The sequence below is a fragment of the Rhamphochromis longiceps genome, linkage group LG3, assembly GCF_057381845.1.
Source record: "Rhamphochromis longiceps isolate RC_006_pf linkage group LG3, R_longiceps_female_GT1.1, whole genome shotgun sequence".
NCBI lineage: Eukaryota > Metazoa > Chordata > Actinopteri > Cichliformes > Cichlidae > Rhamphochromis > Rhamphochromis longiceps.
In genome coordinates this window covers 43349644-43372142 of record NC_140559.1, presented here as the reverse complement: position 1 = coordinate 43372142, position 22499 = coordinate 43349644, and the positions used below count along the sequence as shown (strand labels likewise).

General features: G+C 37.2%; 1 protein-coding gene across 1 annotated transcript; it reads right to left on the bottom strand.

Moving 5' to 3' along the window:
* Nucleotides 1–1772: 1772 nt before the first annotated feature.
* LOC146674916 (low affinity immunoglobulin gamma Fc region receptor III-A-like) lies at nucleotides 1773–12743 on the bottom strand. The gene is made up of 7 exons (XM_085401121.1): nucleotides 12733–12743; nucleotides 10770–10933; nucleotides 9572–9838; nucleotides 6702–6980; nucleotides 3344–3610; nucleotides 2266–2374; nucleotides 1773–1836 (listed from the first exon to the last, which is right to left on the bottom strand). Exons 1-7 carry the CDS (start codon nucleotides 12741–12743, stop codon nucleotides 1773–1775), a joined length of 1161 nt encoding a protein of 386 aa, XP_085257247.1.
* Between the last annotated feature and the right edge of the window lie 9756 nt (nucleotides 12744–22499).

The following is a 22499-nucleotide window of genomic DNA, read 5'->3' as shown; positions in this document are numbered from 1 at the left end:
GTTGTAATTCCATTCATTGTGTTGGTGTTGTACTGGTGACTCACTGTGTTACTGATTATAACTAACCAGCCACTCTGCAGGTCTAGTGAGTGAACTGAGCCGACTTATATTGATCAAAGTTTGAAGAGCAGCTGAAAGAAAGCTGGTTAACCCTGAAGGAGCTAACACAGGTTAACAAGTAGTTAACACAGATAAGAGTCAAACTAACCTGAACTAGACAGAGAGAGAGATTTTTACATATTGTTGTTTAATTTTATTTAAATATTTTATTCTGGTTTTCGGATGCATAACTTAATGTAAACTGGAAATTGTTGTATATTTCCGTGTCTTCTGTTTCTCACCTACAAGTTCAAAGTTCACCCTGGTCCTGACTCTTTAACTCAAACCTTAAACCTCTAAGATTGATTTCAACAATGGGCAACATGTACGGGCTCAAATTGTGGTCATAAATATTTTGTACTTGTATTTGTGAACTGAGGTTTGTTTTGTAACCTTGTAAACCAAAATATGTGAAAATTGTATGTTTGTGCATCTACAGATGAGAATGTGTGTGTGTGTGTGTGTGTGTGTGTGTGCGTGTGTGTGTGTGTGTGTGTGTGTGTGTGTGTGTGTGTAAAAAAGATTTGTGTTTGTATAAAAATATTTACACGAGTTACAATTTTTTTTGTTAAGGTCTGCTTACTGAAACAAAGCAAAAACTATTTGTGATTTTATACTACACACAGTAATTTTGACCTGATTTTTCTTCGTTTCAGCTGATTGGTTAATGTCATATCAATCACAAATGTAACAATCCAATCAGAAAACAGATTTGGCTGCTTGTCGTGCTTTACTGAGCTTCAGGTCCTGGAAGGGTAATACAGTTTAGTGATGTGCGATACCACTGATTTCCTTTCCGATCCGATACCAAGTAAAGTTACGGGTGGTATCGATGATACTGATCCGATACTGATACTTTGTACAAAAACTTAATGTTTCATTGTATTTCATAATACAGTATTTAATTGTATTATGTAATTGTAATAATACTATTAAGATATAGCTTCATAGTGATTACAGGACATCAGACTACTTGTACTTATTGCTTAATATTGCAGAATAATCATATAGAAATTAAAAAAAACTTGAAGTTGTGCGCTATTATTACATATGACTATGAAAGGCATAAGAGGAAGTAATTCCTTCCAATTTAGACGATCCAAATCATATAGAAATATATATCATATATCATATCAATATCATATTTAAAATATCGATATTTTAATATGAGAATCGATTTTAGAACATAAATTACAGGTATCGGAAGAATTGATATTTCAATATCGATCCGCACACCACTAATAAAGTTTAAAGCTATAGGATCTCTATATAAATATCCCATACAAGCTAGGTCCAGAAACTTTCGGATGCTGTTGAAATAATAAAGTTGTGGTATGTCAGTGGTTAGAAATACCATTATTACTTTAGGATTAGTTTAACACAAAGTCAGTGCTGACCCGGGACTATTGCTGTGAGTCACAGAGCGCAGCATAAAGGCCCTTTCACAGCGGACGCAGCATGCGCTACTAATGCTAAATGCTAACTAAAAGCAAAGGATCCAGAATTTGTTGTGCTGGCCACTGAGCTCTACCTGTACTAAATGCACCTGCTCCTTGTAGTTTCTATCTCTGACTTCATGTCCTCTACTAGAGTTTGTGGTGTTTTATCTTTAATTGTTTAATAAAAACATGTAACGAAGAAAGCTTTGTAACTCTCCCCACTAGTGAAGACTGTCATTTCCACAGCACTGCTTTCCCCCCGAGGTCCGCAGCACTGTTGAAAAGGCTCTGGAGGTCCCTGTGTAAGCACGTAAACCTGTCACACAAAAATCACCGAACTGGGACAAACACTGTTTTCCTGTTCTGTAGAGCTGCACAGCAGAGACGATACTCTGATATGTTTTTTGTCTTCACTGTGAGTAAAAAGTTGCTTTTCATGTTTTTTTGTTGTCAAACTGAAACCAAAATATTTTAGTGAGCAGCACAAAAGAATCAGCTACAAATCTGCAAGAAAGCCAGTTTTCACTTATTTTAACAAAATGAATTATCTGTACGGAACATCTTCAACTTACATGATACAGTCAGTCCAGGAACTTTACTCCAATATGTTAACAAATAGTCCCTTCTGCCCCGGCAGCTGTATCCTGCACTGTCAAATTCAGTAACTGTAATTGTGTATTCACTGGATGTTTCAGGTATGTTTTTCTGGCCTTGTCTCCATTCATACGTCCACTGAGCTCCTTCACGTCTCTGAATCTCACATCTGACAGTGACTGTCTCACCGCTGTATATCTGAGTCCAGGATGGCTGCAGGGTCACAGTGGGCGTAATGGGAGCTGTTCACATAAGAATGATCCAGTTAGAAGAGAAACATAAAAACTCTGCTGTTTATAACATAAGAGTAGAGTCATTACAAAACAGCTGGTTCACAGAGAAACAAGTTAAACATAACAAAAAGTCACAACATAAAAGTTTCAAACTGTAACACAATATTTTCAGTAAAATGTAAAAGGTAAAGTCTTTACTTTGCACAGTTTTTGTTCAGATTCCAAAAAGTTACAGATTATTTTTCATGAGTTGACAGCAGATTAAGAAGACTGGAAGAAATTATGTGAGAAATGTTTTCTAAAAGTTGTGATGAGGTCATCATGTGAAACTGGTGCAGTTGCTGATTTGGGACACACTTGTCACACTTGTAGTTATTGTATAACAAACAGGTTATTGTGGCTCTGACTGATTTTTCATGAACTGAACCTTAAACCACTGATCCACTAATGCATCTGTTCCACACTGGAGGTTCTTCTAGCTGTCGTATCATTAAAGATATTATGACACTCATGAACACCTTTATTTTTCATTAATTAAAATAACTGAATGCCATTAACAGTAATTACAGGAAAGAATCTAAGTGGAACCTGTAATGTAGCAGAACAGTCTCTAATAAAATGAGGTTATATTGTAGTCAAACCTGAAACGTCGAGGAATTAATGTAAAAATGCTAAAAACAAAGGAAGTAACTGATCTGCAGTGATAAATTCCACATGTGCAGCCATGAGGTCAAGATGGGACAGACTGGGATTATTACATTTGGACTGAAATCTTTCATCAAACTAACAAAATATTTTCCAGATGTTTCACTGAGTGATTATTAAATATCTTTATAATGATACGAAAAGATATTTGAAACTACTTTTGATCCTAAACACAAAATAAACCTACAGTGCTGTTGAAAGACAAAACGTTTGGTTGAGTTGATGAAACATTGTTCAGTACAAATTAAAATATGTGAAATATGTCCAACTCACCTGTTACTCTCAATGAGGTGCTGTCACTCCACTCTGTCCAGGAAGAGCTTCTTGTGGCCCGACAGCTGTATCCTCCACCATCAGACTCATTAACACTGTTGATTGTATATACACTTGATGTTTCACGTATGTTTTTCTGGCCTCCTCTCCATTCATACTTCCACTGAACTCTTTCCCCTCCATGAATCTCACATCTGACAGTGACTGTATCACCGCTGTATATCTGAGTCCAGGATGTCTGCAGGGTCACAGTGGGCTTAGGAGGAGCTGATCAAAGAGAAAATATCCCATCATCAGACTTATAGAAATATAAAATGATCATTAATGCTTTCCTGGTTTTATTGCTCTTGTTAGTGGTAATCAAAATTTTTTCATCCCAGTGACAATTTGACTGAAAATCAACAATAAAAAGGTAATTAAAAAAAAAATCAGATTAAACCTGGTAATTTGCTGATATTTAGAATCTACCAGCAGAGTGACTGAAAACAACCAGGTGTGCACAAAACTAAACTGTGAGACTGAACATCAACACATCAACACACAATATCATGTAAACAACTTCAGTCTCTCAGATTGTACATTGTAAAAAAGAAGTTTTATACTCAAACATCGCACTATTTACTTATTTCTACATCGTTACATTTGCATATTTATACATTTATGAGCATATAATCCAGAGTTGTCGGTGGGCTGTTATTCTTCTGAATAACCTGAGACCTTACTTTCCTGTCAGGTATAAAATCCCTAACATATTATACACAATATCCGTTTTACTTTAACTGTTTTCAACTAGGGCTGCCACAAACGATTATTTTGATAGTCGACTAGTCAGCGATTACTTTTGCGATTAGTCGACTAATCAGATCATCATCCATTGAACATAAAACGTACAGCTTATTGCACCAGCAGCATCTGCTCTTATATAACTATCATTAGCTTACAGCTTTAAGTGTTTAAGGTATGTGCTAACTAAAAATAAAGACAAGATGATAGTTTATTAAATTTTAATGAAATTTGCAGATTGTTTCGGTGGAGTTTAATAAACTCCTTGCTATCTAAAATATAACAGGACACCGGAGTAGATTCTCACACTTCTGATAATCAGCTGTCTGCTTGATGTTTATTCAGCTGTGTAAAAACTATAACTTTCCTCTCAGCCAAACAGATTTACTCAGGAACAAATAAAACACTGAAAAAAGCCAAACAACATTTTGAAGTTATCTAAGTGACTTATATATCATGTTTAACCTGAGTAGTGAAAGACGGCGGTGGGTTTGAAAATGATCTGCCAGGAGTCCGGTGTTCTCACGGCTCTAGTGAGCCCTGCCCCCGGCTAGCTATCGAGCTAGTGGGTAACAGATGCCTCCGAAAACGTCGGAGCGCTTTTGAAAATATGTGGTGTCCTGATAAACTGAGCAGATATTTGAGGTTTACACAGCTACATTCTCGCCTGAAAATATGTTAAACGTTTATTTTGTGACCCAGAAAGAATAATAAGAATAATATTAAAACTAACCAGCTGCTGCCATTGTTGGAAACTAAGCAGGGCCGCGATGGGCCGCGCTATGAATTCTGGGACACAGTTTCTTCTTCTTTGGTGTTTAACGGCAGCTGGCATCCTTGGACATGCAGTGCTGCCATCTTCTGTTTCAGTCCATTATTACACTCTTAAATCCTGCTACTTATTCCTGCGTCTTTTGTGATCTTACAAAGCTTCAAACGATGCGTTGACTATTAAATTAGTCGTCGACGTTTTTGATAGTCGACTAATCGTGGCAGCCCTATTTTCAACAAATTTAATTTTTACTTTTCTTTTTCACTGTTGTAAATATAAAAATTCCTGCGCTGTCTCATAGAGTAAGGCCCTATTTTCACTTTTTATCATGCTGCTCTAACACAACAATTTGCTTTGTGGATCAATAAAGTATCTATCTATCAGTATTGACCTGTTTAATATGTGTCCTATGTTGTAAACTCGCTGTGCTAACAGCTGGATTATTCACTCACATTAAGAACACCATGTAGAAAGAATTTAACGACTGTTACGCCCCTCAAAACAGAAACGCAAAACAACACGGGAAAAGTGTGTAACCACACAGCTGCTGCTGAATTGACGAGGTTTATTTTTACAAAGCTGGAAAAAAAGGAAAAGACTCGCAATAAACACAGCTGCCAGGAAGCTAAAAGCATCAGGGTCTCCGAGGCCAAAATAACAAACAAAAACTCTCCCCCTTCCTAGAAACAAAACACAGGGTAAAGCTTCCCTGATCAAGAAAAGGAAGATGCAATGCCTGACCTTCCTGGCTGTCCACAAAACAGGAGAAAACTGAGTTAAACAAAAGTGGGTTAAACCACTGCCTGCTTCCACTCTGCTGAAAACTGGTGAAAAATCCACATGTGCAACAACTGAGCTGAATAAACTGGGATCATTACATTTGTGTTTCATTTTTTATGAAATGTACTGAATATGTTTTTCAACTCCACATGCTTCTGTCACAGTCCTGGGTCTGTGAACCAGTGTTTTGATTTTGTATTACAGTGGTCCCTCCCTCGATATAACACGGTTCACCTTTCGTGCCCTCACCGGGACCGTGAGTCATTTGGTACCGGGCAGCGAGAGTTGAGGCTGGAGTGTGAAATTTATGGTTTTCAGAGTTTTTATTGTTAACTCGGTTTCCCTGGATCTTTTCCTGGTTGTCCTTTGTCACTGTTTCTAGCTTTGCTTCACCCTGGTCTCGACTGTTCTCCCCTCATGTGTCTCATTCCCTCATTTCGCTCAGTGTATTTCAGACCCGTGTTTCTCTCTGTCAGTGTCACGTCGTCCCCTCACCATGCTGCGTGTTTCCGTGCTCCCTGAGATCAGTGTCACTAGTTTACAGGTTTCGAAGTGTTTTTGTTATTAGTTCCCAGTTTTTAGTTTCATTTTGTTTTTGCAAGTTTTTTTCTTTTCGTGAAAATTATACCACTGCAATAAAGCAGCATTTTAAGTTCATTGCTCTGATGATTGTTTTGCGTTTGTGTCCTACATCCTCCCTGCCACACAGCCGTATCATAACAGTTTCACTGTTGCTGTGGATTTTATGTAAAACTTTAAAAATTGTTTTACGCTACTTTTGATATTAAAATAGGTACAAATCCTGCAGTTTTATTGACAGACATGATATTTTGTTGTTTTTGCATTAAACATTGTGCAATAGAATTTTTTTTAAAAAAGGTGAAATATGCCCAACTTACATGACACAGTCAGTGTGATGATGTCACTCCACTGTGTTAACAAATACCCCAGAAACCCACAGTACTGACGAAATTATTTTGTTTTGTTTTTGAAATTAAAATGAGAGAAATATGTTCAACTTACATAAGACAGTCAATGTAATGACGTCACTCCACACTGTCCAGAAAGAACCTCGTCTACCCCGGCAGCTGTACAATCCACTGTCAGACTCAGTAACTGTGATTCTGTATTCACTGGATGTTGCAGGTGTTTTTAACTGGCCTCTTCTCCATTCATACGTCCACTGAGCTCCTTCACCTCCATGAATCTCACATCTGACAGTGACTGTCTCACCGCTGTATATCACACCGCTGTTTAACTGAGTCTTGGATGGCTGCAGGGTCACAGTGGGCTTAGGAGGAGCTGTTCAAATAAACAGATATCATTAGCAGACTGATAATTTGACTTGAAAATCAACAATAAAATGTTTTGTTTTTATTAAATAAGGGTTGGCGTAATAAGCAAATGCTTCAGCCAATACCTTTTGATTAGCCTTGTCTCATGCTTTCTTGCTTTGTGGTAGATCTTTGTTCTGTATTCATTGAGATATTTGAATGCTAATCAATAAAATCAAATCAAATCAATCAATCAAATCAATTAAATAAATTAAACCAGGTAATTTACTGATCTTCATATTTGACTGTTTACTTATTTCTACATATTTGCATTTACATATTTATACATTTATGAACATGTAACCTATGAGCTGTAAGTTAGCTGTTGTTTGCAAACAATGCTGTTAAACCTCCAATATATCCAAATAATCTTCATTCAGAAAAAAATTGAATTCTTTCTTTGCCATAAATTCATGATATTTAATTTGGGAATTACAAGATGATCAAATCAAAAAACTGCTGCTATGAGTAAACATACCAACAGTTAGAGAAAGGCTAACGTAGCAGAGCAGTCTCTCCTAAAATGAGACCAAATTGTAGTCAAATGGAAACTTTGAGGAATTGGAAAAAATAAAAATGCTAAAACAAAAGATCTGCATCATGACGCTGAGCTGCAGTGATGAAAAGCAACTGAGCTGAATAAACTGGGATAATTAAATCTGAATTTACAGGGTGGGCCATTTATATGGATACACCGTAATAACATGGGAATTGTTGGTGATATTAAAGTCCTGTTTGTGGCACATTAGTATATGTGAGGGGGCAAACTCCTCTAGATGGGTGGTGACCATGGTGGCCATTTAGAAGTCGGCCATCTTGGATACAACTTTTGTTTTTTCAATAGGAAGAGGGCCATGTGACACATCAAACTTATTGGTAATGTCACAAGAAAAACAATGGTGTGCTTGGTTTCAACGTAACTTTATTCTTTCATGAGTTATTTACAAGTTTCTCTTTGTTCACAGCCATTGACATGTTGAAGAGGTTAACACATGAGGAGCGGATCAAAATTGTGTTGATATCTGGTGAACGCAGTAACCGGGTCATTGCAGCAGATTTCAATGCAAGACACCCTACGAGTCCACCCATCTCCCATGTTACAGTCAGCAAACTGCTTGCTAAGTTTCGTGAACTTGGTTCAGTGTTGGATTTGCCAAAATGTGGAAGCAAGAAAACTGTCACTAATGAAGAAACATCAGTGGCTGTCCTAGCTTCATTCAGCAAGAGCCCACAGCGTAGCACTCGCTGCATGTCACTGGAAAGTGGCATTAGTCGAACATCCCTTCAGCAGATATTAACTACTCACAAATGGCACCCTTACAAACTCCAGCTACTGCAGCATCTCAACGAGCATGACCCAGATCGGCACACAGAATTTGCAGAATGGGCAAAACAAAAATTGGAACAGAACCCTCAGTTCACGCAGAAGATTTTGTTCAGTGATGAGGCAAACCTTTATGTGAATGGTGAAGTTAACAAACAAAACCACCCCTATTGGTCTGACACTAACCCACATTGGATGGATCCTCCAAGACTGTTGGAACAACAAAAGTGATGGTTTGGTGTGGTATATGGGGTACAACGATAGTGGGTCCATTCTTCATCAATGGAAACCTCAAGGCCACTGGATATTTGAAATTGCTACATGATGATGTGTTTCCCTCTTTATGCACTGAAGCTGGCACGTTCCCTGAGTTTTTCCAGCAAGATGGTGCACCACCACATTATGGGTGCCAGGTCCGAGCATTCCTAGCTGAACAGTTTCCTGGAAAGTGGATTGGTCATCGTGGGCCAGTTGAATGGCCCCCAAGGTCTCCCGATCTGACCCCATTAGACTTTCATCTTTGGGGTCATCTGAAGGCAATTGTCTGTGGTGTGAAGATACGAGATGTGCAGCACCTGAAACTACGAATACTGGATGCCTGTGCTGGCATTTCTCCTGCGGTGTTGCTATCAGTGTGTGAAGAGTGGGAGAAGAGGGTTGCATTGACAATCCAACACAATGGGCAGCACATTGAACACATTTTATAAGTGGTCAGAAACTTGTAAATAACTCATGAAAGAATAAAGTTACGCTGAAACCAAGCACATCGGGACAGGCCAAAAAAACCCAAAAAAAACCAAAAAAAAAAACCAAGCACATCATTGTTTTTCTTGTGACATTACCAATAAGTTTGATGTGTCACATGGCCCTCTTCCTATTGAAAAAACAAAAGTTGTATCCAAGATGGCCGACTTCTAAATGGCCACCATGGTCACCACCCATCTTGATGAGTTTGCCCCCTCACATATACTAATGTGCCACAAACAGGACTTTAATATCACCAACCATTCCCATGTTATTACAGTGTATCCATATAAATAGCCCACCCTGTAGTTTTTCAACAAATGTACTGAATATGTTTTTTCTTACCCAGATGTTTCACTGTCAGTGATCACTGTATGTTGTTATAATTAAACAAAACCCGTAGTGTTGTTGAAATACAAAGTATTTTGTTGTGTTTTTGGATGAAACATTGTGTAGTATAAATTATAATGAGTGAAATGTGTCCAACTTACATAATACTCTGAATATGATGGTATCACTCCACTCTGTTAACAAATAGGTCCCTGTGCCCCGGCAGCTGTATTCTCCACCATCAGACTCAGTAACGCTTCTAAATGTGTATTCTCTGGATGCTGAACGTATGCTTGACTGGCCTCGTCTCCATTCATACGTCCACTGAGCTCCTTCACCTCCATGAATCTCACATCTGACAGTGACTGTCTCACCGCTGTATATCTGAGTCCAGGATGGCTGCAGGGTCACAGTGGGCTTAGGAGGAGCTGATCAAATAAAAATATATCATTAGCAGACTGATAATTTTGACTTGAATACATTTTAAAAAATAAATTAAACCAGGTAATTTAATGATCTTTATGTTTCACTATTTACTTTTTTCTACATCTTTACATTTACATATTACACATTTCTAAACATATAATCCATGAGTCATCAGTTAGCTGTTGTTTCCTAACAATGCTGTTAAACCTCCAGTGATGGATTCAAAGCTGGAGGCTGCTCTGCTCTCATAAAGTGATTAATAGTTCATAAATGGTGAAATACAAAGTTTTCATGTGGCACCAAAGTCAAAACAGACTGGCAAAGAAAAATAAGAGTAAAGGTTCAGTAACCAGGAAAGGAGCACAAACTGTTTTTTAAATCACTCTAAAAATACAAAACAGCACCATGAACTCCTCTGTGTCTGTAAGTGATCTGAAGACTGAACAAAGGTGAAACGATGTACTGAGCCTAATAATTATTAATCTGACAGATTTAGTGGTTTAAGTGCTGGTGATTAGTGAATATTGACTTCCATTACAATTTGGAGAAGACGTTTTTCAACTCTCAAAAATATTTAAACTCATCAGTTTTCTGAATAATGACTGAATCGCTTTTAGTTGTGAGTAAATTCGTGTTTCTTCTCCTTCCTCTGCAGGTGTAGATGCCTCCATCAGAGACAGAGATTGCACTCTTAGAGCTAAAAGAGATGATCTCATTTTCAGATGAGGTTTTTCTGAACAGAGTAATTCACATCACAGATCAGTGTCACACTGCCCCCTGCTGGTGTGGTTGTGCTGTGTGCTGTCAGAATGGCCTTGATTTTAAGTTCTGTAACTTAGACAAATATGAGGCTATAATTGTGGTCCTTTTAGTGGAAGAAGGAGAACACCACATCTGCCACACAGATGTTCCAGCTGCAGTTTTATTTCCTACTGCAACTGTGACTCAAATACAAGGTGAAGAGCAGGTGAGCCTGGCTGAGTAATACGCCACCTGGTGGTTTGTTCTGAGTGTGACAGAAAGCCTGAGCCTGTGAGTCTGAGCTCAGGGTTAATGAACCCTTGATTACAGAAACCCTTCCACACTCATCTGTGGATCTGTCACAGCAGAAGTGCAGCAAAGGTCACAAGTAATAAAACAGACAACAAAGAGAGCAGGTGAGCTGAAACGTGATCACTTGTCTGTATTTTAAGTGCTTTATGCAAAACTTTAAGACTTTCCAGCTGATAATATCTGTGCACACAGATGTTTTGACATATTTACAAACCTGATCACACACACAGAGATAATAAAATGCATACGAGGGTTAATATATATACACACACTTGTAAATATGTGTCTCTGTAACAATGAGTGGAGTGCAGAGGTGTGAACTTAAATGCAGGAAGCAAAATAACTTAAATAAAACTGAACTTTAATACCTAAATAGTCTAAAAATGGAAACATACAAAGAATCAAAACGTAAAACTAGAAATAAATAAACTGTCAATAGAAACAACTAAGAGATGAACACACGTGAGTGTTCACAGATGCTCTGACAAAGACTGAGGAAAAGATACAGCAGGACTATTTAAACATGACTGGGAATGAGAAACAGTTAAAAACAAACAGGAAAATCATAAAGGAGGAAGAAAAATAACACAAAGGAGGAAAGAAAACAAACCTTTAAATTAAAGAGGAAATAATTTTTAAAAAAAACTAAACAAAGATGAGGAAGAAGCACTCAGACTAAAATGATGAAATCATGACAGTCATAAATGAGTGAATCTATATCGACGGCACTTTGTCCAGTTTGTTTTACTTGTTACTCTTGTGAAGTCTTATTCATTTATGACTTTAACAACTTTTAGAGGTTTTTTCAAGAGGACACTGAGGCAGACAGCACACCATGACACTATAAATAACTGAAAGTAAAAACTCATAATAAGACTGATTAAAGTCTTCAGGCAGGACTTTAACTGACTGACCTGTGGTTGAGTCTGTTTTCAGATTTGAGTTACCTGCATTAACCCTCATCACGCTGTGCTGTAATAAATTAGATTGATCCTCCAGTTCATCAGCATCTTGTGAATCATAACTGTGATCTGTGAGGATGGACAGATAAATACTCATGAAAAGGAAATCAGTCAGTTTCAAGGCAACAAACTCTAGTAAATGTAAAGTTTGTGTAGCAGCTGAGTGAAACATCTGCTCACATGGTTGCACTCTTGATATGATCATTTTAATATTTTAACCAATAAATGCAGTGGAGTGTGAGCTGTATCATATACAATATTTTATCCCTCAGGTTATTGACTATGTGCACGTTAGCATATGCTACTTCCGGTGCGGAAACTCCTGTGGGGAGCTTTGTTTCCGGTGTCCTGTTCACGCCCTGTTTACGGTCCAAAACAAGTTAAGCAAATGAATGAATCAAGCGGCGATTTACATTTCTATAGATGTCTTGGGCATTTACCCAATATATCTGTAAATGATGTTCCTCGACTTGTCGATATTTTCCCCCTGCGCCTCAGAGCAAAAGAGAAAAGGGATTCAAATGTTATATTTCTCAGCTGTCCCTCGTTTATCGCGGGTGTTATGTTCTAAAAATAACCAGCGATAGGTGAAATCAAGTAGCCAATTTTATTTTTTGACGGTGCAAAACGTTTGGTGGACATCGTCGACATACAGTACTGCACTTCAGAGTCACACTGCTAGCGATCCATGCAGCGATTCTGTACTGTACAGGAGAGACGTCACGGAGGAGATCGTCTGCAGCGATCAGGACGCAGGACACAATGTGACGTAAAAAAAAAGGTGCAAACTTGCACTAAAAAATCCTCAAAACAGCGAGGTGAAAGGTGAACCGTGTTATTGCGAGGGACCGCTGTAATTTTGAAGGTAAGTCACAACATACCCTTCGTACATACTAACGTATCGAAACCGTTACCAGCAATCATTCATTTTTTGTGTGGCTTTTTTCACGGTTTGTTAACATGCTGTGTAGGTGTGTACTTGACTAGCTGATATCGACATAACGGGGAAACATCTGGTTTGACTATTCTTCACCTGTAGTTTGAATGCTGAACATTTGCCTGTTTAAATCATAAGACCAGTCACTATACAGAGATACTTCTGAATGTGGACGATGTGTCTTCTGCTGCAGTAATGCAGTTCTGCTTGTGTTGAGTGATGTAAACAAGTGATCGATCTAAACTCTTTAAACGTCAAAATTGATCATTAGATTTTTTTTATGACATAACAGTGGTGAGTGTTTCCACCTTCTGCTCTTTGTAACTTAATGCGATCTTTCCGTTTTCGAGTTTTGGACATGATTTTGGAGTATATCTTCGCAGTAGCGATTGACCACAAAGTAAAGCTACTGGAAATGTACAACCCTACATCCGTTGGGTTGTTCAGTGATGACGCGACGAATCCTACTTCCGGGTCTAAAGTAGTCTGCGTTTAATAGAGATTGAAAATGTGACGTCACTCAGGGGTAAAACCGCAAAGAATTCTGGGAACTCGTGGCAAGAGGTACTAGCGCACGCAGGCTTTCAATTGAAATCAGTTATACAGCGATAAAAAGAAACACAAAAAATGGCAAGAAGCTGTTGTATTATTAACTGCAATAGCTGGTCGCATGACAGCCACGGGAAGCCGACGGGTAAAGAGATCGTTTTTATCGGATTACGTCGTTGAAGAGAAATTGTTCGAGCCATGTTTCCGAAGTAACAAAGAGGCGACGGGTGGCCTGGATTGCAGCCATTCAAAGACAAAATATAACGTCCCAGAACACTCCAGCTCACAGGTTAGTCTGCGCCAAGCATTTACACACAGGTCAGTCTGCTGTTGTAGTTAATGCGTCATTTTTCATAACATAATTGGTGATATAGGTTACAAGCAAGTCTGGCACTGAACAGAAATTGTCGCGCTATGCTCCTTTGTTTATTGTGCATAAATAGTAAATTGTCCTGACACAATATTGTGTTTCGCTTCTGTTATTGCCATGGTACACTGACAAAAACATATACTTTTATTCACAGGATAAAACAGTTGTTTTATATCACTAATTGCCCAGTACGATTACAGCATATAATATCACTGTCACTGCTACATTTCTGTGATGGGTACCAGAAATTATTTCTACTACTAATTAATTACCGTTGAGCTCAAAGGTCCTATTAATAAACGGTTAACGAATGTGTATTTATGAAGACGATTTGTGAGACTGGTAAACTTACCTTTGTTCGTAGGATGGTCTTTACTTTCTACACGGTGCATTTCAAGGTCCTGTACCCATCCGTCGGTAAACTGTACCTGGGCTTGTTGCAGTGACCGGAAGTTACTAAACTTCACGAGTGTATGCACTCACTCCAAGAACCGTATAATTATAAATCTGAGCGTGGTGAAAGTTGGGCAGCACGCTAACGTATTTTGTCCCTCTGTGTGCTCGTAAGGGTCTAACACTTTCACTGGTTTGATTTTTTTCCTCGTATCTTTTCTTTGACTTTTCATTAAGACTGTCTTTGTACGGACCGGCATTGTTCTCCTTCGTTTTGTACATACCTTTTTGGGGGGCAAAGAAAAAGCAAGAATTTATTGGAACCGAAGAATGAACGTTTTGCGGTGCTGCAAATGCTTGCATTTGATGCGGTACTTGGATTGTTTTGCCACGAGTTACCGGCATGCAATGCGCGAAAGTCACGTGGTCTGTCAATCTCTATATGGCTTTTGTGTTGTTAACATGTTTAATGTTATGTATTTTCTTTTATTTGATCTCAAAAAGCTCCTAAAACAGTCAGTGATCCCTGTTGACCTCCCTCGGCTTTTATTACCGCTAATCATTTATTTAAGCTCAGTTTTTAAAACCTTAGGATGTAACTACAGCCCAGCCCATGCAGCAGTATATGAATGACTAACCTCGTATTGTGGATGGATTATCTCAGTTGTTCTCCTGGCTGAAGTTTGGTCCTTTTACAGCATCCTGCCATGCGATTACATTTGTTTCTGACCACCGAGAACACTCACGTTAACTTTTATCGAGTGGAAAAAAGTTAGCTTGTTTATATTATGCTAACGTAGCTGTGTCGCTAGCGGTCACGTAGCACATCATTATATACCAGCTAGCCAAACTTCAGTAACCCTACAAACGTCACTGCTGTTTAGTTTTCTGTCTTCATTTATGCTGGAAGTGATAACAGAGCTGTACGTTTTAATTTGTTTCCAAAACCCCGCAGTCAGGACATGCTATATTGTATTTAGATAGAAGCTAGCGAGCTAACTCCCTGCTAACTTCTAACTCCGTTAAATGTCATAAATTCCGTTTTCATGGATGCTTGGATGTTAAACTCAATTGTTACACCTGGTAGAGCAGAACGCTGATCATTTTATTAAAGATGAAAGACTTTATACAGTTTTTCAACTCTCAGTAATGCCATAGTGATCGTTTGATATATGGACCTGCAGCGGAGTTTAGACCCAGACACGGCTAGTGACGTCAGACTGAACAACCGGATATCTTCGCAGTAGTGATTGACCACAAAGTAAAGCTACTGGAAATGTACAACCCTACATCCGGTCTCAAACCAGGAAGTTAGCATTGTCTCGTGCACATAGTCAATCCCTGAAATATAGTTTGTTAAACCAAATTCTGCAACAACAACATGTCGAAATCTGCTCAGAAAAGGCTGAGTAACTCGGGCAAACCACATGCAACTAGCATGCTAGCTAGCGACCATAGCTACATAAGAGAAATGGAGTGTCAGCAGATGGTTGAAGAAGAATTTCCACCCCTACCAGTTACGCCTTCCAAGCCTCCAGTGGCTAAAAAACCAACACTGTCTACCAGTCACTCTGATGACGATTCCCTGAAAGCTGATGCGGTCAACACTTTGATTAATCTGATCAACACCAGAAGTGACGCAATTGAAGAAATGGTAGGAACAGTTCGTACGGACTTAAAGGACATAAGTGATAAGATTATGGTCATTGAGAAAAGGGTTGAGAAAAACGAAACGCTTACACAGAAATGTGACGAACGCATCTCTGAAGTTGAACGCTACAACCGCCGTTGGAATCTGAGACTGTATGGGGTACCGGAGTTGGAGAAGGAAGATGTGCGCGCAAAGGCGATTGGGATATGCCAAACGGTTCTACCTGCGGAGAAGGAAAAGTTTTCAGAGGTCTTAGACATCGCTCATCGAGTGGGGAAACCAAAACAAAATGACCCGAGACCCAGAGGGATCATCATCCGGTTCATCTCAAGAAGAATTCGTGATGCGGTGTGGAAAGCTGCCAAGAATAATACTTTCCTTCAAAATAATCATCTGAGGTTTACTGAAGACCTGACGAGAGAGGACAAAGAAAACAGACTGAAGCTGTGGCCCATTATAAAGAAAGCACGTGAAGAAGGGAAGTCTGCTTACTTTATTGGAGGTCGAGGCTTTGTAAATGGTGCTGAAGTTCACACATAAACTCTTCAATATTCCCTGACCCTTAGTTCTTCTCAGGTTTGTTTACAAGGTGTTCTTTATATTGATGTGCCTGATATTTGTAGATATTAATAGTTGGCTGTCTAAATTGCTCTTTGGTGTTAGCAAAAAGCCAAATTACTGTTAAATAGGTAAAACCTTTTTTGTTATGCTTTTATTAGGCGTCTAAAGTTTTTTTTATATATATTTACTCTATACTGTGAACATTCTCATATTCTAGTGCTGATCTCAGTGTTAGGTTAAAAAGTTTATCTTCGATTTACTTTTTAATACATATCTTTTCTTTGTCAACTTGTGTTCTTTGTTTTTTGTTTCTATTAATGCTAGGGGTCTTCGTAACAACTTAAAACGTAAAGCCACTTTTCTTTATGCAAAGCAACTTAAATCTGACTTTGTGTTTTTGCAAGAATCTCACTCTACTATCGACGATGTTAGTTTTTGGCGATCTCAATGGGGAAATTCTATTTGGTTATCTCATGGAACTGAACGATCAGCTGGGGTATCAATCCTAAAAAACAGATATAATGGGGATGTTTTACATACAGAATGTGATTCTGCAGGTCATTACATATGTCAAGTCATAAGATATAATGATTTAGTCTTAATTGTTACTAACATATATGGGTTTAACACGAAGCTAGAAAATGATCATTTATTTTTGACGATTGAAAAAAAAATATCTAGCTGGTTAAATAAATTTCCAAATGCAAAATTATTACTAGGTGGAGACTTTAACTGTATTATGGATGCTGAATTAGATAAATTTCCTCCAGGACATTCGAAAAGAATTAATACCACATTGAAGGCTGTTATGGTACGCCTGAAACTTACAGACATTTGGAGATTCAAATTTCCTCAGTCCAAAATGTTTACTTGGTGCAACAATTCTAACTCGAGACATTCAAGGATAGACTTTTGGTTAGTCTCAGAGAGCTTTGACAGCAATAGCATAGATGTAGGTGCTTGGCCTTCTCCAGCAACAGATCATAAAGCCATATATATTAAAATAAATCTAACTTCTCTACCTAATTCTTCTGTTGTTAAATTTACATACTGGAAACTCAACAGCTCATTATTACAAAAAGACGATGTGAAAAAGGATCTTAAAGAACTGATCTCAAACTTTTGGTCTATAGCTCAAGAAGATTTAAAATATGGTAATAACTGGGAATTATTAAAATTTGAAATTGGCAAATATTTAAGAAAGATTGGCAGCCTTAATGCAAAATCCAAAAGATTGGAGGAAGAAAATATAATTTCTCAAATCACACAGTTATCTAATAAACGAATTGACACTTTAACTGAAGAGGATAAAATGAACCTTGCTAAATTACAAGATAAATTAGATCGTTTATACACAGACAAAGCAAAAGGCGCTTTTATCAGATCAAGATCTAAATGGCTTGAAGAAGGTGAGCGTAACTCCCATTACTTCTTCAGTTTAGAAAAGAAACACTCAAGTATAAATAATATTAGCAAATTAATGATAAATGGAGTTATAACAGAGGATTACAGATTAATCTCTAAATATTGTAGTCATTTCTATAAGGAACTTTATAGTTCTACATTTTCTCAGGAAGATGCAAATCATCTCTTAGGATCGCTGAATGTTAAATCTATCAGCCAAGAAGAATCTATATTATGTGATCAACCCATCTCATTAGAAGAAGTCAAAGTTGCAATTGGGCTATTGAAAAATAATAAATCTCCAGGTACGGATGGTCTTACTGCTGAATTATATAAAACTTTCTCTGAAGAGTTGTCTCCCTTTCTTCTTGAGGTATTTGCAGAAAGCATAGGAAACCAACAGCTTCCCACTACGATGAATCAAGGTTTGACTACATTGATCCCGAAGCCTAATAAGGACCTATTAATGATTGATAATTGGAGACCGATTAGCTTGCTAAATAATGACTATAAAGTATTTGCTCTAATTATAGCTAACAGACTTAAGATGGTTCTTGACTCTGTTATTGATGAAACACAATCTGGCTTTATGCCCAAAAGACACATAACTAACAATATCAGATTGGTTTTAGATGTTCTGGATTATTCTGACCTCATAGATTGCAATGGTTTCATATTATTTTTAGACTTCTACAAGGCCTTCGATACGGTGGAGCATGAATTTATATTTCAAGCTCTGGATAAGTATGGTTTTGGCTCTTACTTCTCTACAGCGATTAAAACATTATACCATAACAGTAACAGCAGTATTAAATTAACAAACGGTACTTCACCCAGATTTAACATACAAAGAGGGATAAGACAAGGCTGTCCCATTTCTCCATACCTGTTTTTGTTAATTGCCCAACTATTGTCTAACCATATGAAATCAAGCAATGTAAAAGGTATATCGCTAATTGGCAAAGATTTACTCATAACACAGTTAGCGGATGACACTACATTATTCCTAAAAGATGAACATCAAATCTCTATTGCTATTGACTCAATCTCTATATTTTCCAAAGCTTCTGGATTATACTTGAATATTCCTAAATGTGAACTTATGGCGATAAAAGACTGCTCGAAAACAGCTTTGTGTAACATTCCACTTAAACAAGAAGTTCGTTATTTAGGTGTCATAATAACCAAGAACCAGGAAAGTAGAATAACTCAAAATTTTTATCCTATTCTAGAGAAACTCAAACACAGATTTAATCAGTGGCTCTTAAGAGATTTGTCGTTAAAAGGCAGAGTATTAATAACTAAAGCAGAAGGCATCTCTCGTCTTACATACGCTGCATTGGCATTGCACTTTGATAAAAAGTTTATAAAAGAGGTTGATAAGTTAATTTTCAACTTTATCTGGAAAAATAGGACACACTACATTAAAAAAACAGTTCTTATGAACTCCTATGTCAACGGAGGACTTAATGTGTTAGATTTTAACACTTTAAATAACACATTCAAAATAAATTGGTTGAAGAATCTAATTACTAATCCTACTTCCATTTGGAATGCTATACCTGTGTTCATGTTTTCTAAGTTAGGTGGCACTGAATTTTTCCTTACTTGTAATTTTGATATTGATAAAATCCCGTTAAAGATCTCTGCTTTTCATCGTCAAGCTTTTTTAGCTTGGACCCTTATTTACAAGCATAACTTTAGTCCACACAGTTATTATATCTGGAATAATAAGGATGTTTTATTTAAAAGAAAATCTCTCTTCTTAGATAGTTGGTTTAGGAATGACATTGTTTTAGTCAACCAATTATTTGACTCAAATGGTATGCTTTTCTCCTATGAAGAATTTTGTTTACACTTCAATTTAGCTATAAATCGTCATGATTATACCAAAGTATTTGGCTCAATACCATCAGGGGTTTGTATGCTGTTTAAGAATCAACCTAATATCACTTCATTCCACAGGCCGTTGACATCTCCCATACAAACTTTTGTTGGCAAGATTTGCTTTTCTAAGCAATCTAAAAACAACAATAAATCGATTAGAGCTTTATTTCAGAGTACCATAACCACGCTACCATATGTTATTTTTTTCTGGAACCGGCTGTCAGATGGTATTATGTGGAACGAAGTTTGGAAACTCCCTAATCAGTTTTTAATTACCAACAAAATTAAAGATATTTCTTATAAATTAATACACAGAATTTATCCTTCTAAAGATTATCTTCAAAGCAAATTCAAATTAGACATTGATACAAGCTGTAGCTTTTGTAAAACTTCCAAGGAATCTACTACACATCTTTTTTGGTTTTGTAACCTTGTACAAGATTTTTGGCAGAGCTTATGTGTTTTTATTTCAGAAAATATATTTAAAGGATTTGTACTGTTTTGGAAATATGTTTTGTTTGGTCTGCACAAAAATCAAAAACAATTCAATTTTGATAACAGATATATGATTAACTTGTTACTTTTAATGGCTAAATTTCATATTCACAAGTCCAAATATTTAGGAAGACATCCCTCTTTCTATGTATTCTCCTTTGAACTTGTACAGTATCTTAACTCTATTAAGAACTCCACTAACCCAAAAGCTATAAAAACTATTGGTGTTTGTGAAAAAATCAAGATCTTTCAATCACTTTATTCTTTGGCTTGATTAGTTACTTTCCCCCTAGCATGTTTCTATTGTTGTTTTTGAATGCTGTTCTTGTATTTGTTTATCTATGCATACAATTCTTCTGTAAGTACATCACCATTATTGTAATACTGCTTAATTCCATTTTGTATTGTACTGATGTTTAAATAAAGATTTTGAAAAAAAAAAAAAAGCGAAAAAAAAAAGCGAAAAAAAAAAAGCGAAAAAAAAAGAAAAAAAAGAAATATAGTTTGTTTCAAGTTTGTTATATGACGGGTCACATTTATTCATCCGCTTCTTCCTGGTCCGCTCATGTCAAAGTCCGCCATCTAGTGGTTAAATGGAGGAAGTGCGGAGTAATAATGGCTAGAGCTCCGTGTCTGTGATAGTTCTGCATCTGCTGAGGCTCTCAAAACAATTTATGTATGTGAATTTTTGCGTGTATTCTTATAATTGTTACCTTTTTCTTTTACCCCTGGCTTTGTGTGTTCATGTTCTGTTGTTTTGTATACTTCATCTGTTCGTATGTTGTATACTCATTGTTTGTTAAATAAAGTTTATTTAAAAAAAAAAAAAAAAAAAAAAAAAAGTTCTGCATCTGCTGCTCTTGAGATGGGATGTCACTACCCGATCCGTACCGGAAAAAATTCTGCAAAGAACTGAACAGGGAAAAACGGGAATATGAAAGTAATTTACTTCGTGAAATAACTCAGTGCTGTAGTAAAGAAAAACTAAACGTGCAAGAGAAGAATAAATTGATGGAGTTACAATCTAAATTGGACGATCTTTACCTAGAGAAAGCCCATGGTGCCTTTATAAGATCGAGAGCCAAGTGGATTGAGGCAGGTGAAAAGAACTCTTCATATTTTAGTAAGCTGGAAAAGTGTAGACAGCAGAGAAATCTAATCTCAAGCTTGTTGATAAATGGGACTGAATGTAAAGATTTCAGAAAGATTGAAAAGGAAGTCTTCACTTTTTATTCCAAATTGTACTCCTCAGAATATTCAGCAGCTGATTCTGATAGTTTCTTTGATAAGATTCATAATCTCATCCCATGTATTGACAAGCCTTTCAAAGATCTGTGTGATTCAGAGTTTAAAATTGAGGAACTGGATTTGGTGGTCATGAAAATGGCATTAAACAAGTCCCCAGGGACAGATGGACTCACTACTAATTTTTATCAATTCTTCTGGAAGGACCTAAGAACTTTATTGTTTGATGCATTAAAGGAATCGATAGAGAAAAGAGAACTGATGCCGAGCATGAAACAAGGGTTGATAACCCTGATTCCTAAATCGGGCAAGGATAAAAGAATTTTAGACAATTTAAGACCCATCACCTTACTAAACACTGACTATAAGATCCTGTCTGGAGCTGTAGCTGAGAGGCTAAAGAAAGGCATCTCAAACATCATCAGTGAAACACAATCAGGTTTTTTGAAAGGAAGACTAATTCATAACAATATTAGGCTGGTCTTGGATCTCCTTGAATACAGTGAATTAATCCAAGAGAGAGGATACATCCTGTTCTTGGATTTTTACAAAGCTTTTGACTCAGTTGAACATACGTTCATATTAAAAACTCTGCAGTCTTTTGGTTTTGGAGAGGAATTTGTCAATGTTATAGAGATGCTATATAATGACATTAACAGCTCTGTTTTGCTAGAACATGGTACATGTTCAAGGTTTGAGGTTAATAGAGGGATAAGGCAGGGATGTAGCAGCTCACCACTTCTGTTCATCATGGTTGCTGAGCTGTTGTCTATTTTGATTAAAAACAGTCACATTGAGGGGTTAACTGTGATGGGTGAACAGATAATAATCAGTCAGCTCGCAGATGATACCACCCTGTTTCTAAAAAATGAAGACCAGATTCCTTTAGCCTTACAGGCGATCAACCATTTCTCCAAAGCTTCTGGCCTACAGCTGAATATTAATAAATGCGAAATTCTAGCTCTGCATGAGTGTACCCTGCAAGCAATAGATAATATACAGATTAAAAAAGAGGTTAAGTATCTGGGCATTGTAATTTGCAAGGATAAGACATCAACTGAAAATAAGAATATCTGTACCAATATAGAAAAGTGTAAGTCTATTTTAAACAGGTGGCTGCAAAGGGACATAACTCTGTTTGGGAGAATTTTGCTAA

Excerpts from the sequence above, each read along its gene's own strand:
- LOC146674916 (XM_085401121.1), bottom strand. Across the intron at positions 3,611-6,701 it reads CATTACATTGACTGTCTTAT|CTCCTCCTAAGCCCACTGTG; the intron begins GTAAGTTGAACA and ends CTCTTTGATCAG. Across the intron at positions 2,375-3,343 it reads CACCTCATTGAGAGTAACAG|CTCCCATTACGCCCACTGTG; the intron begins GTGAGTTGGACA and ends TTATGTGAACAG.